Source organism: Trichosurus vulpecula, chromosome 9 (assembly GCF_011100635.1).
Source record: "Trichosurus vulpecula isolate mTriVul1 chromosome 9, mTriVul1.pri, whole genome shotgun sequence".
NCBI lineage: Eukaryota > Metazoa > Chordata > Mammalia > Diprotodontia > Phalangeridae > Trichosurus > Trichosurus vulpecula.
Window position 1 is genome coordinate 195189627 of NC_050581.1, and position 13934 is coordinate 195203560.

General features: G+C 41.6%; 1 protein-coding gene across 1 annotated transcript in view; it reads right to left on the reverse strand.

The window, feature by feature from the left end:
* Nucleotides 1-13934, reverse strand: part of CACNA2D3 (calcium voltage-gated channel auxiliary subunit alpha2delta 3) — a 748342-nt gene that overhangs the window by 87560 nt on the left and 646848 nt on the right. Inside the window, exons 26-27 of the mRNA XM_036739688.1 lie at nt 7350-7411; nt 5737-5781 (exon numbers count right to left, since the gene is read on the reverse strand). Coding sequence (XP_036595583.1) covers nt 5737-5781; nt 7350-7411 — 107 coding nt within the window. The remainder of the gene's footprint in view (nt 1-5736; nt 5782-7349; nt 7412-13934) is intronic.

Genomic DNA, 13934 nt, shown 5'->3' on the forward strand with positions numbered 1-13934 from the left:
GCCTTGCAAAGTCATTTTTTTAAATCCTAAAGACCTTTCTTTTTTCCCCTATTGAACTTCAAGAACATACAGTACAGGGCTAACTTTGGATTCAAGGAGGAACTGAGGTCATGTGGAGTTATAGATTTAGAGTAAGAACTGACCTCAGAAACCATTGAATCCGACTCCCTGGTTTTAAAGATGAAGGAAGTGAAATTGAAGACGGCTAAGTGATTTGCCCAAGATTGTACAGGTAGTGAATTTCAGAGGTGGGTATTTGAATTTATATTAATGGTATGGCATATATATATATATATATATATATATATATATATATATATATATATATATGTATATATGTATATATATGTGTGTATATATACATACATGTGTGTATGTGTGTGTGCCTGTTTGCGTATGCATATATATATGGATGTATATAAGTGTGCGTGCATTGTCTCCCCCATCAGAACGTCTGTTCCTACAGGGCAGTTACCATCTTTATTTTCTTCTATCCCAAGTATTAGCATAGTGCTTGGCACACATTAAATACTTAACAAATGCTTTTTAAAAAATTGTTATTTATTTATTTAATATTTTTAGCTTTTAGCATTAATTTTCACAAGAGTTTGAATTACAAATTTTCTCCCCATTTCTACCCTCTCCGACTCTAAGATGGCATATATTCTGATTGCCCTGTTCTCCAGTCAGCCCTCCTTTCTGTCACTCCCCTCCCCCCATCCCCTTTTCCTTTATTTTCTTGTAGGGCAAGATATATTTCTATGCCCCATTGCCTGTATTTCTTATTTCCAAGTTGCATGCAAAAACTTTTTTTGAACATCTTCTTTTAAAACTTTGAGTTCCAAATTCTCTCCCCTCTTCCCTCCCTACCCACACTCCCTAAGAAGGCAAGAAATTCAACATAGGCCACATGTGTATCATTATGCAAAACCCTTCCACAATACTCATGTTGTGGAAGACTAGCTATATTTTGCTCCTTCCTATCCTCTCCCCCTTTATGCAATTTTCTCCCTTGACCCTGTCCCTTTTCAAAAGTGTTTGCTTTTGACTACCTCCTCCCCCTATCTGCCTTCCCTTCTCTCGTCCCCTCTTTTTTATCTCCTTCCTCTTTCTTTCCTGTGGGGTAAGATACCCAATTGAGTGTGTATGTTATTCCCTCCTCAGGTCAAATCCAATGAGAGCAAGATTCACTCATTCCCTCAGTTTTCCTCCATTCACTCATTATTTTCTTCAATATTTTTGGGGTCTCCTTGAGCAAGTCATTGACTTGTTTTTTATGGTTTTCTTGCATCATTCTCATTTCTCTTCCCAATTTTTCCTCTACTTCTCTCACTTGCTTTTCCAAATCCTTTTTGATTTCTTCCATGGCCTGAGACCAGTTCATGTTTTTCTTGGACGCTTTTGATGTAGGCTCTTTGACTTTGTTGACTTCTTCTGGCTGTATGTTTTGGTCTTCTTTGTCACCAAAGAAAGATTCCAAAGTCTGAGTCTGAATCTGAGTCCATTTTCACTGCCTGGCCATGTTCCCAGCCAACTACTTGATGCTTGAGTTTTTCGTCAGGGTATGACTGCTTGTAGAGTAGGGAGTACTTTGTTCCAAGCTTAAGGGGCTGTGCTATTGTTTTCAGAGATATTTCTATACAGCAAGCTCTGCCACACCAGTGGCCCTCCTCCCTCAAGGACTGTCAATCCAGACTGGACTCAGATCTTAAGTAGGCTCTGCACTCCCGCTCCGATCTGCCACTTAATTCTTCCCACTAGGTGGGCGTGGGGCCTGAAGCAACTGCAGCTGTATTTCTGTAGTTGCACCACCCCTGCTGTCCCTGGTACAGTGGCCACTTCACTGTGTCCCGGAAGCTTTTCCCACTAACCTTCTCTGTTGTCTTTGGTGTTTGTGGGTTGAGAAGTCTAGTAACTGCCACAGCTCACTGATTCAGTGTGCTAGGGCCTGTTCCACCCACCTCCCAGTCTGGTTGGTCTGGGCACTGAAGAATTAGTTATTATTACCTCCCTTTTGCCAGGAACTGTGCTAAAAGCTGGAGATATCCCCCCAAAAGAAGCCAAGCCCTGAAAGGAACTCCCAATCTGAATAGGGCCAATGCCTAACACAGCACCTGACACAGAGTTGGTGCCTAATAAATGATGTTGGATTTGCTTAATATGCATGCTGGGCTCTGCTTCTTTGCGCTCCCAGCTCCGTGTATGATAGACCTTACCCAGCGACCATCCAGGCTGTCCTGGGCTGGAGCCCTGCTTCCCTCTGCTATTTTGTGGTTTCTGCAGTTCTAGAATTTGTTCAGAGCCATTTTTATGGGTGTTTGGAGCATCTTAGGGGAGAGCCCTAGGCAAGTCCCTGCTTTCCAGCTGCCATCTTGGCTCCGCCCCCAATAAATGCTTTTTGATTGATTTATACTTAACCTCTTAGCTATTAGCTCTTAACTATTAGTTACAGAGCTTGCTAAGCTGTAGGAGTGGATTTTTTAATGTTGGAAGTTCCCTAGACCAATAATATCACAGATCTATATGCTAATACCATCGCCCCAAAGAGAAAACAAAACAAAACAAACAACACCCATCATCTTATTAGATTTGGTCTAAAGCTGAGTGGAAAAGGGCAGCTGGGGACACTGTAGTGCATGGAGCACTGGGCCTGGAGTCAGGAAGACTCATCTAATTGAGTTCAAATCCAGCCTCGGACACTTACTAGTCATGTGACCCTGGGCAAGGTGCCTGGCCCCTTAGTTGTCTCAGTTTCCTCATCAGTAAAATGGGAATAGTAATAGCCTTGATTTCCCAGGTTTGTTGGAATAATCACATGATGCACCTTGCAAACCTAGAATAGAATTCCCATATGTATGTGTATATGTATGTTTGTGTATGTATGTGTATGTATGGACATGTGTATGTATATGTGTGCATAGTGTATGTATGTACAAGTACATACATATACACACACGCACGCACATATAGATAGTTGATATATTGCTATGCCCATGTTGCCTGTATATGACATCCCAATAAGATGTAGCTTCTCGAGATCCACTCTGTTTCTCTAACTGTCCCTGTTGCTTCAGGTCTGAGCACTATGTCTGGCACATGGGCATTGCTGAATAAATGCCCGTTACTTAGAATTTTTTTTATTCTTATACTCAGCCCTGGTCATATCCCAACTTCATTGTTTCTTTGAGACCTGGCCAAGGTCTACAACTTTGCAAAGCTGTAGAATGCCCTGACTAGGATGACCAAGATAACAAGGAGATGCAAAACCATGACCTGCCTGCCCTCAGCAGCAGCAGGAGGAGTGGAGGGGGGGAGTGGAGGGGTGGCATTTTCATTGGGCGTTAAGTAAAACTTTCCAACACTCAAAGCTGGACATAAGTAGAACAGGCAGTCTGAAGAGGTGCTGAGCTCCCCGTCTTTAGATGTCTTCCCCTAGAGGCTGGATGACAATTTTTTGTGTACCTTAGAGTGGGGATTCCTTTCATTCTTGTGTCAAACTAGAGGGCTGTCACAGTCCCCTGAAACTCTCCACTTTTATGGTTCTGTGAACTTAAGTCAACCGAGAAGACTTTGGAGAATGCACAGTAAGACTATCTTCCAATATGTATCAAGTGCAACAGAAATTAAATGAGTTCTATGTGATTCAAGGAGCAGAATGGAATTTTGGGGGAAGCAGAGCTGGGCTCACTGGCAAAGATTTCCTCCATACCACAGGTGTTCGGAAAAGCTGCCTACTGACCTGGTGATTCCTGCAGGGGTGGGCTGTGCACTGGCCACAGATAATGGGGCAATCCCTCAATCAACCCACAAGCATTTCTTATCGACTTGCCAAGTGCTATGAACTGCATAGACAGTTATTCCTGCTTCCAGGAGGGCCCTGACTAAATGATCCTGACAGTCTGATTCCCTGCTAAAATTCTCTGATGCCTTTCCCATCACAATGCACAAGTTCATGAAACCTGGCAGTTTTCTGACACTGCTTTCCCCCTTCTCTGAATTCCCTCATGCTTTTAAGATTTTATGTCTGCCACACAATTTTTTAAAAGTTCTTACTTTCTTTTTAATTAATAAGCATTTATTTTCTCTGCCTTTCTTCTCCCTCCTCCAATAGAAAAAGAAAAGTAATACAATTTAGCGCTGTAGCATTGACTATCTTAATAATTGTTTTTTGAATGGATTAATAAAAGAGGGACTGAGTCTTAGCACCCCAACTAAACTGGAAGCCCTTTGAAGCTAGGACTCTGTGCTCTATATTCTACTTTCCCTGGCTTTGTATTCAGTCAAGGCAAACAGACTCAGAGCCAATCAGACTGGAGTTTAAATTCTGATATGGGGAAGGGGGAAGGGGGAAGGGAGTACACATTTATTAGTTCCCTATGATGTGTCAGGCACTGTGCACATTATCTCGTTCACTCCTTAACAACGTTGTGATCATTATTTCATAGACGAGGAAACTCAGGCCAATGTCGGCAAAGCGATGCGCCCACTGCTCCTGAGTGTCTGAGCCTGGATTTGACTTCCAGTCTTCCTAACTCCAGCCTCAGGGCTACATCCATTGTACTGCTTAGTGGTCCTTATGGGACTACGAACAAGAAACTCAATTTCCTGTGAGCCTCAGTTTCCTCATCTATAAACGGGTATAAATATAATAGCACTTAAGTCACAAGTTTATAAGTGAAATGATATCTGGTAAGTGTTTCTATGAAGCTTAAACCCCTAATCGCATGTAAAGTCTGGCAGACTATAAGCTCTTTGAGGGCAGCATCTCTTTTACGCCTTTCTATCTCCGGTTCCCAGGTTAGTGCCAGGTGTAGAGAAGGTATTTAATAAATGCTTAGTGAATTGAATAGAAAGTGCCGTATAAATGTCCATTATTGTTATCATTATCATTAAAACGTAATTGTTGACCAATTAAGTAGGAAGTATGCCTGAGCTGCAAAAGCAGCTTCCAAGGACAGGACGATTGTGTTACTGGCGGCATCAAAACATGAGGCAGGAGAAGAGCCTGGGACAAATGACCTTGGACTCAGTTGGCTTCTGGCTACCTGTTGGGCTAAGGGTTCTTTGTTTTAAATGTCCATCTCTAGGAACCAGCCACCCATCCCAATAGGAGAATGTCAACACTGCCGCCTGCTGGACCTTTGAAGCATAGCAAGAGCTCTATTAAGCTCAGTCAGAAGAAAAGCCTCAAGTGAGATTCTCTGTTATCTGATGATCATGGACCTGCCTCTTTGGAAGGGTTCCCAGGAAGGATGCCCAGCAGTCTGGACTCCAACCCCAACCCCACTGCAGTGAAATGGAAGCTCCTTCAAGGCAGGGACTGTACTGCTTGGGTCTTGTATTCCCATCAAGAGGGATTAGTTACTTTTTATTATTTATTATTATTATTAGTTTATTATTATTAATTATTGGTTATTATTACCTCCCTTTTGCCAGGAACTGTGCTAAAAGCTGGAGATACCCCCGCAAAAGAAGCCAAGCCCTGAAAGGAATTCACAATCTGAATAGGGCCAGTGCCTAACACAGCACCTGACACAGAGTTGGTGCTTAATAAATGATTTTGAATTTGCTTAATATTTTATGTTCTAAACACCACAGGTCTTCCACCCAAACTTAAGCACCTCCAACTCTAGTTTCTAACCCTAATTTTGACCTACCTGCCCCAGGTTGATGAATAAGCACCACCCTCACCCTCCAGGAGAGAAGGAAAAGGCTAGGAAGAGAAAACAGACTTACTTCATCATCACAGCTGATGGAGCATCTTCCATCCAGAGAGGCACACTGTAAAGGGAAGACACAGGAGGAAAACATGTCACTTGGTGGTTCTCCAGACTGGCTCAGCAGTCATTTGATGGAAATTGCTAAGACCCTGTGGAGAGAGTCTCCTTCCAGCTGAACTCTGCCCTCTTCCCAAGGCAAGGACTCAGGGTAGACATATCTCTCTGCCCTCTAACTGAACAGGAAGCAATGTCTTCAGGCAAATGTGGATAGAAATTCAATTCTCTTTTTTTGTTTTGTTTTGTTCTGTTTTTACCTGTGAGGGATCTGCCATTCTCTGTTTCCAACTCATTAACTCATGTTTGATACTTCTTCTCGGTTCATTCTTATAGAGCCAGGCTCTGCTTCTCTCTACTGATGTGAACATGTACAAGTCTCTAGGTCTCAGTTTCCTTGTCTGTAAAATGAGCTGGTTGGACTACATTACCCTGGAAGTCCTTCCATCTCTAGATCTCTAGAATGCTAACAGTACTGGGCTATCTTTACTTTCAGAAGCTTGAGATTCCATGACCTCGTCATTCTTACCTTCTATTTTCAGAGACTGAAATGCTGCTCATGCAATCTAGGGTTTTCTTACTGCCTAAAAGCAAAGAAAGCCAGAGGATGGCAGCAGTTAGTGCTTTTGATCACTAAATTACACCATAATATTTGGACATGAGAGAATGGTAACAGCAACATCAACAACAAGCATTCTTCTTCTTCTTCTTCTTCTTCTTCTTCTTCTTCTTCTTCTTCTTCTTCTTCTTCTTCTTCTTCTTCTTCTTCTTCTTCTCTTCTTTTCTTCTTCTTCTTCTTCTTCTCCTCTCCTCCTCCCTCCTCCTCCTCCTCTCTCCTCTTTTTCTTCCTTCTTCTTCTTCTTCTTCTTCTTCTTCTTCGTCTTCTTCTTCTTCTTCTTCTTCTTTTCTTCTTCTTCTTCTTCTTCTCCTCCTCCTCCTCCTCCTCCTTTTCTTCTTTCTTCTTCTTCTTCTTCTTCTTCTTCTTCTTCTTCTTCTTCTTCTTCTTCTCTTCTTCTTCTTCTTCTCCTTCTTCTCTCCTCCTCCTCCTCCTCCTCCTCCTCTTCTTCTTCTTCTTCTTCTTCTTCTTCTTCTTCTTCTTCTTCTTCTTCTTCTTCTTCTTCTTCTTCTTCTTCTTCTTCTTCTTCTTCTTCACATTTTTATAGGGCTTTATGGTTTGCAAAGCACTTTCCATATTGTTATTGTATTTGGTAAGTAAAGTTAAAAAATACCCTCTGAGTCCTAAGGAGATGAAAAGAAAGTTACATGGGAAATAAACTAATTTATCTGAAATGGAAGCTATCCTCTAACAGGAATGTTTAAGGAATCATTCCCATTTGGAAAGACACAATTGGTGTTGCCCTTGGGCCAGCCACCATGCTATTGCCCAGAATGTGCAATTTCATCTTCTGACCAAACTTTTTCTCATGCAGTAAAAAGAAAGGGAATCTAGATCTCTGGTAGTTTGGGGTTCTGCAAATATTCATTTGGAAATCTGGCACTTCTCTAGCTCAACAGGTCCAAATGCGAACACCTCATCAGAGGTGTTAATGCCTCAATATACTGATTATAACTTACCTGTCTGCTGGCAGTCCAGAACTTCCGCTGGAAAAATTCAAGCTTCATCTGAATGCCTACAGCTGGTACAAATTATAAATAAAACAAAACATTACAAACCTTTTTACACAATTATCTGAGATTATCATAGAAAATTGCCCATCCCAGCACAGTAAAATGCCTCTATTCAGGCAACAGCAGAGAAAAGAAACAGGAAAATGATGATTATGGTAGTGATGCCCATTGCAAGGGAGGAGTTTTTTCATCTTCTGAGTAGGAAATTTTCACATTCCTGGAATTCAAAGGGCTCCTTGGGGTAGAACAGTCTGAAGATGGAGCAGATGGCACCAAGAGACAGAATCCAAGAAGGTTGCCCCAAATATGCATACTACTGCCACCCCCAGTTCTTTGGGGTTGGGAGGTTGTGTAGACAGTAGGTATGGTATGTGCCTGGCAAATTAAATTGGTTGAATTTTTGAGATTAAATGCCAATAAGAGTATGTGCATTTTTGAGGGGTGGGGTGGGATCTTCTCCAATCTTTGGGGCACTTGCTTAATAATCAGAGGAATAGCCCTTGAGAATAAGGCTTGTTTCATGTGTATCCCCAGCATCTCGCCCAGTGACCAGCACATGGTTGGCGTTTGGTAAATGATTACGGATTAATTTAATGCAAGTGGAGTCAGAAAAGATGGAGCCTTAGAACTAACAAAAGCCAAAACTCAATCAATAAGGCTTTGTTAAATATCAGTTAGACTCCAGTCACTGAGCTAAGCAGAAGGGATACAAAGAAGAAGTGAAATGCTCCCTGCCCTGAAGGATGGCAGCATGGAGCCAGATATAATGTACAACTACAAGGTACCTTGGGAAAGGACTGGAAATCTGTTCTTTTTGCCCAAAGCGTGATTTCCCTTCTCAACATCTGAGCAAGTTATCAGCCTTTCTGAGGTGAGACCTCTCCCATGATGGGGATTTCCATCATTTCCAAGGTGGCCCATTCTGCTTCTGTGTATTTCTAACCATTAAGAAGTTCTCAACCTACTGGAACGAAACTGGGTCCCATTTGCTAGCCTCAATCCCCTCAGTTCACTATGCTTTTCACTGCTTTGTGTTTGGGAATCCTGAAAAACAAAGAACATTCACTAGCTACAAATAGACCAATAAATAGCTAATGTTCTCCTATTTCCGTTCTTCAGTGGAGTCACAATCTCATCAGTAGAGGAATTCCTCTAGCAAGTCATTCAGATGTCCCATCCGTGTTCTCCCATTCTGTGTCAATAATATTTGTATTCTGCTATAAATCTTCCATGAAGAATCTATTCCAAGCCAGAGACCTGGCTTCAGGCATCCTTAATCTTCTTTGTTTGTGTGGCCAAGAGCCTATGGACCCAGTTTCAAAACCATGGTATTTTATATGCATAAAACACACTAGATGACAAAGGGGAAAATTATATTGAAATCTCGATATAGTTTTTTCCCCATGCAAGTTTCTGGACCCTCAGAAATCTATCCATAGGAAGTCTGTGGACCCTAGTTTAAGCACACCTGCAACAGAGCATTAGGATTGCAAGAGCATCAAGGCAGCTGTGTTGTCCCCTCTATTCAGTCTCACTTTGATGACAGGCCAGGCCACCTCCCTTTCTCATCAGACATTATGTGGATGATATCTTTGACACCAATTCTTGCGCATAGGTAATTGCTGGGTATATACTGCAGCCTCTTGGGTCTCACTCTGCACCTTTCCATTGCCCATCAGATGGTCTGACATTTTTATTCTTTGGTAGTTGTGGGGTTCCGTGATTCACAGTCACAGAGTATCATGAAAAAACTACAGTTTGCCTCCATCATGTAGGAAGTCCTGTACAGAATTCAAATAGAAATTGTTTTCATTTCCCTGCAGACTTTGCTTTTTGGGGTGCTCAAGCCCAAGTCCTCTACTGGGAGTCTTCAGAGAGATTCAAAAGAGATTTGTCTAACAAAGATGCCCAAAGGCCAAATGGAAGAAGAATGCTTGTCCGTATTGTGGCATGCAATGAGATAGACCATTGAATTAGCCCATTGGTGCTTGTTTCCTAGATAATGTACAAAAGACACTGACATGGGTCCAGAATGTAAAAGGAGGAAGAAGACCAATGGAATTGCATCTGGGAGATGGTCTGGCACATCTAAGAATCCCCAGGTACCCCTGGCACTAAAACACAACTTCCACGGACTGCACTAATAATGCTGATCATTAAGAAGTTAGCACTCAGACCACTGATTTCACTTTCCTAAAACTCAGCAAATACTCATTTGTTCTTTTTCTTTCATTCCACACACATCTACAGAATGCCTCGGGAGGGCTCAGTGCTGAAGAAGGGTTACTTATGTTGTTAAATGTTAACCAGAAAATCCCTTGGAGCACCATGTTCTGAAATCCAAAGGCTGTTCTTTATCTTTTATCAAACCTCATCTTACCAAATGACTACATGCTGGCACCAAGGAACATGGAAGGCCCTCTAGGCATGTTGGGCATTAGCCACTTTCAAGGAAACCCTTTGGCTAGTGCCTCATCTGGTTTCCACCTGGCTTAATTAAAAGACAAACTACACCAGTCACACTCCCTCATACTCTATGCATTTGAGACAAAGGATTGAAACATTACTTTTTTCCCCTCCCAAATGAAAATGTGATTCTAAAGAAAAAGCAACTTGGAATCAGAGCATCAGATAGCTTTGATGTTGTTTTCATAGTTTTATAGTATATTTATAATGAAAACAAGTGCATTCTCTTTCAGAAGCTCTCATTCAGACTGGGAAAAATACCACACCTAACCAAATGTACCATAAGAATGGACAGTGACAGATCTGTTAAGCCTCTAGCTTTGCTCTGTGACTCCTGAGAAGACAAGAGCATAGGACCATGACTCTAAGGCAAGCTCACTGAATCCAACCCTCCCATTTTGCAGGTGAGGAAACCGAGGCCCAGAGAGGTTACATCATTTATCCCAATTCTATACAGACTGCTAACACCAGAGAAAGATCGGACTCCGAGGCCAGGGCTAATGCTCTTTCCACTACACTCCATGTTTGGAGATCAGTTTCTTCTTTTGTAAAACAAGGATGATAAGAGAACCCACCTGTTGGGGCTGTTGCTAGGCACACATGATTTAAGATTTAAAAGCCTTATGACTCCAAATAGATGTAATCATCATCTTCATTACAAAGACATCAGAAATTACTCGGGAAATTTCTTGAAAATCTCACATCCATAACACCCAAGGAAAAGTCCAACAGATGTTCTTTCAAGGGGATTTTTTTCCAGTCTTGATGAGCTTTCCTTAAGAGATTTCCATCCATGATTGTGTTTTGGGATCTCAAAAGTCTTATATTCCATCACCTAAAAGCTCCCTTCCTTCCCTTCACCTCCCATCCAGTTCCTGCTCTACCCCCCTAGAACCTCACTAATGAAGCTTTTCCCTCTTCCCTGCTTCTGCTTCCACATACTTGGAGGCTGTTATCATCTGCCCCGTTGCTCACTGCTTACTTACCCAGCTCCACACAGGCCTTTCATCTTTCTCCATGAGTCAATCCCTCCATGCCATTAATCATTTTTGTTGCTCGTCTCTGATCTCTCTCCAACATGCCTACATCCTTCTGGTCTGGGTGCCCCATAACTACATGCAGCCTTCCAGGTGCCTTTTTCCCCTCACTAGTCCATAGCATGAGGCTGTTTCCAAAGCACCAAACTCCCTCCCAACCCCCATCAAATAAAACTGGCTGCAATCGTCCCAGTTTTTCCTCTTTGGCCATTCCCATGCTCTTAGTTTCTCCTCTGCTGTCTCTATCAAGAGCACCTAGCCCTGTTCCCAATGGTATAGTCTGACTTTTGAGTGGTTTCCCCTTGAAAGGTCTCTACAACTAAAGCAATCTCATATGGCCCAATGAATCCAGTTCTTATAGCTAACTTAATGGCTATAACAGACTTCTGCATGTTTGTCTTGAAATTATGAAAAGGATCTTCTATCTTCAATGGCTCCCTATTGCCCTTAGGAAAAAAATAGAAACCTTTTATGAGATAATGCATGTAAAGCACTTTGAAAACCTCAACACACTATGTAAATGCTATTATTCTTGTAATTTTTATTATCATTCTAGATTGCAAAGCCTACCACAATCTGACTCCATCTGACTTTCCTAACTTCAATTTACAAACTGGATTGCTAGATAATCTCTGACTTCAGCATGCTGTGTCCTGCCTTGGTACATTTACAAACCTTCTTTTGTGACAAATGCCAGAAATGCTGGCCTCCTTCATCTCAAAATCCTCTTCTGACTAATTCTCTCAACTCATATGTCCTTCCTACAAACAGCCTGGAGAATTCCCATCCCAGCCCCTTCTCACCCCCTCTCAAGCCCAAAGGCATTTCAGGTTCTTCTAACATTTACAAAGCATTGTGTTTGGATTTTTCCTTTGCCCTCAATGCCCTTGACCTAATATCTTAATCACTTGTGTACCTGTCATTCCCCTACCTCCTACTCAACCAATGCAAGGCCTTTGTATTCCCAATCAATCCAAAAGCACTTCTTAAGTGCTTTCTATGTCCTAGACATTAGAAACAGAAGTATTAAGAATGGAATAATCTGTACTCAGAGGAGCTTACATCCTAATGAGAAGGCAACAAGTACATGGGAAAACAAACATAATATGGTAATAATGTTAAGAAATATATGATAGTTAAATCTAAGTTAGATTAGAAAGGAGGAAATTTACAAGCGGTGGTATCAGTCAAGGCTTCATGCAGAAGATGGTATTTGAGCTTCATCTATGAGGAAGAGAGAGACTCTACGAGGCTGAGCGGGACAGACATGCATTCCCAGCATGAAGGAGGGCCAAAACAAGGACCTAGAGATGGAGCATCCAGTAGAATGTGTGAAAAACAAAGACAGGGCCTGTTTGGCTACATCATATAGTATAGGAAGTTGAAAAATGTCCAATAAGTCAGAAAAGATGGTTGGTGACATGATGTGCAGAAATTTCAAAGCTCAACAAGGAAGTTTGTATTTTGTCCTAGATGCTAGAGTTAACTAAATCGGGCAGTGATATAAGCAGGTGGAAACATTACTTTTGTAGCTGTGTGTAGGATAGACTGAAGTAAGGAGAGCCTTGAGACACAGAGAATAATCTGCAGGCTATTACAATAGTCCCGGCAAGATATGGTTAGGGCCTTATAAAAGGGAGCAGCTATGTATGTAGAGAGGAGAGGTTGGATGTGAGAGATGATATGGAGGCGTAAAGAGTAAGATTTGGCTACTGATTGGATCTGTTGTTAGGGGAATTGATGAGAATACTGGGGTTTTGAATCTGGGAGACTGAAAGGATAGTGGTACTCTTTCCAGAAATAGGAAAGTTTGGAAAGGGGGAGTATTTGAGGAGAAAGATAATAAGTTCCATTTTGGATGTGCCCATTGGACAGTTGGTAGCATGGAGCAAGACTAGGGAGAGACCTATCTTAAATATAGTGATCAGGGACTTGTTGGCAAATTAAACCCTATAAGAGCTGATGAGATTATCAAGGAGGAAGGCATAAGGGAGAACAGAAGATTACTTAAGACAGAACCCTGAAGCTCACTGTCTAATCCAGTGATTTACACATAGCAGATGATCAACAAAGGTTTGAGGTTATAGAATTTACCTTGAAAATAGCAAAAAATATGAGAGTATTGAAATCAACCTCTCCTCAAAATCAATGACAGTGAATAGTCATTTTTTTCAAAAAACAGGCTGTCATTTTAACTCATAGGAGCAATTCTTTTATTTTGTCCTAACCATTGTCAATATTTTACACACGATAATTCACCCAATGGGACATGTTCTTTGAGTCTTTCTACAACTTTCATTGCAAAAAGCTATTGTGTCTCCCACTAGCCTTATTACTAAGCCACAGATCACAGAATTGTCAGCCTTGCAAGGGATCTAGAAGCCATCTAGTCCACCCTATAGTTAAGAGATGCCCCATGGTCATCTGTTTAACTAGGTTGAAACAAAAAATAGCTACTACCTGTGCAACATAGTGGTTTCAAATATGTGGGAAATCGCCCTCATGGTATATGTCCCATGTAGGTGCTCGATGATGCGCTCTGTTTTCATACATTACTAATGGCTTCTTGTTCTTGCATTTCCTTGGGTACCCTATGCGATGAGTATGCTATACGTAGATATTTCCTCCAGAAACTCAAATCACAGCCAGTTCTTGGTGGCTCCTCTTGTTTGACTCTTCCCAGGATTCACCTCATCCCATCCCTATTCAAATCATGATACCATAGTCTTATGCTAACATCAAAAATTCACTCCTGCAATGTCCTCCCGCTGACACAAACTATGTGACTCTAGACAAATCACTTACCCTGTCAGGGCCTAGAAAAACTCCTTCAGACTAGTAGTTAGAGAGAAGTGTATAACCTGCATTGATACAGTGAGTTCTTCTTATAGAACCCCCTACAACAATGAAGTGATAAGTCTAGTAAAAAAAAACTACAATTGTAAAAAATGCAAATATGAAATGGGCCCCAACTGGAGCTGAATAAAGCTCAAGAATGAAACTCTCTTTGACCCTGAGTGGCTTCTTG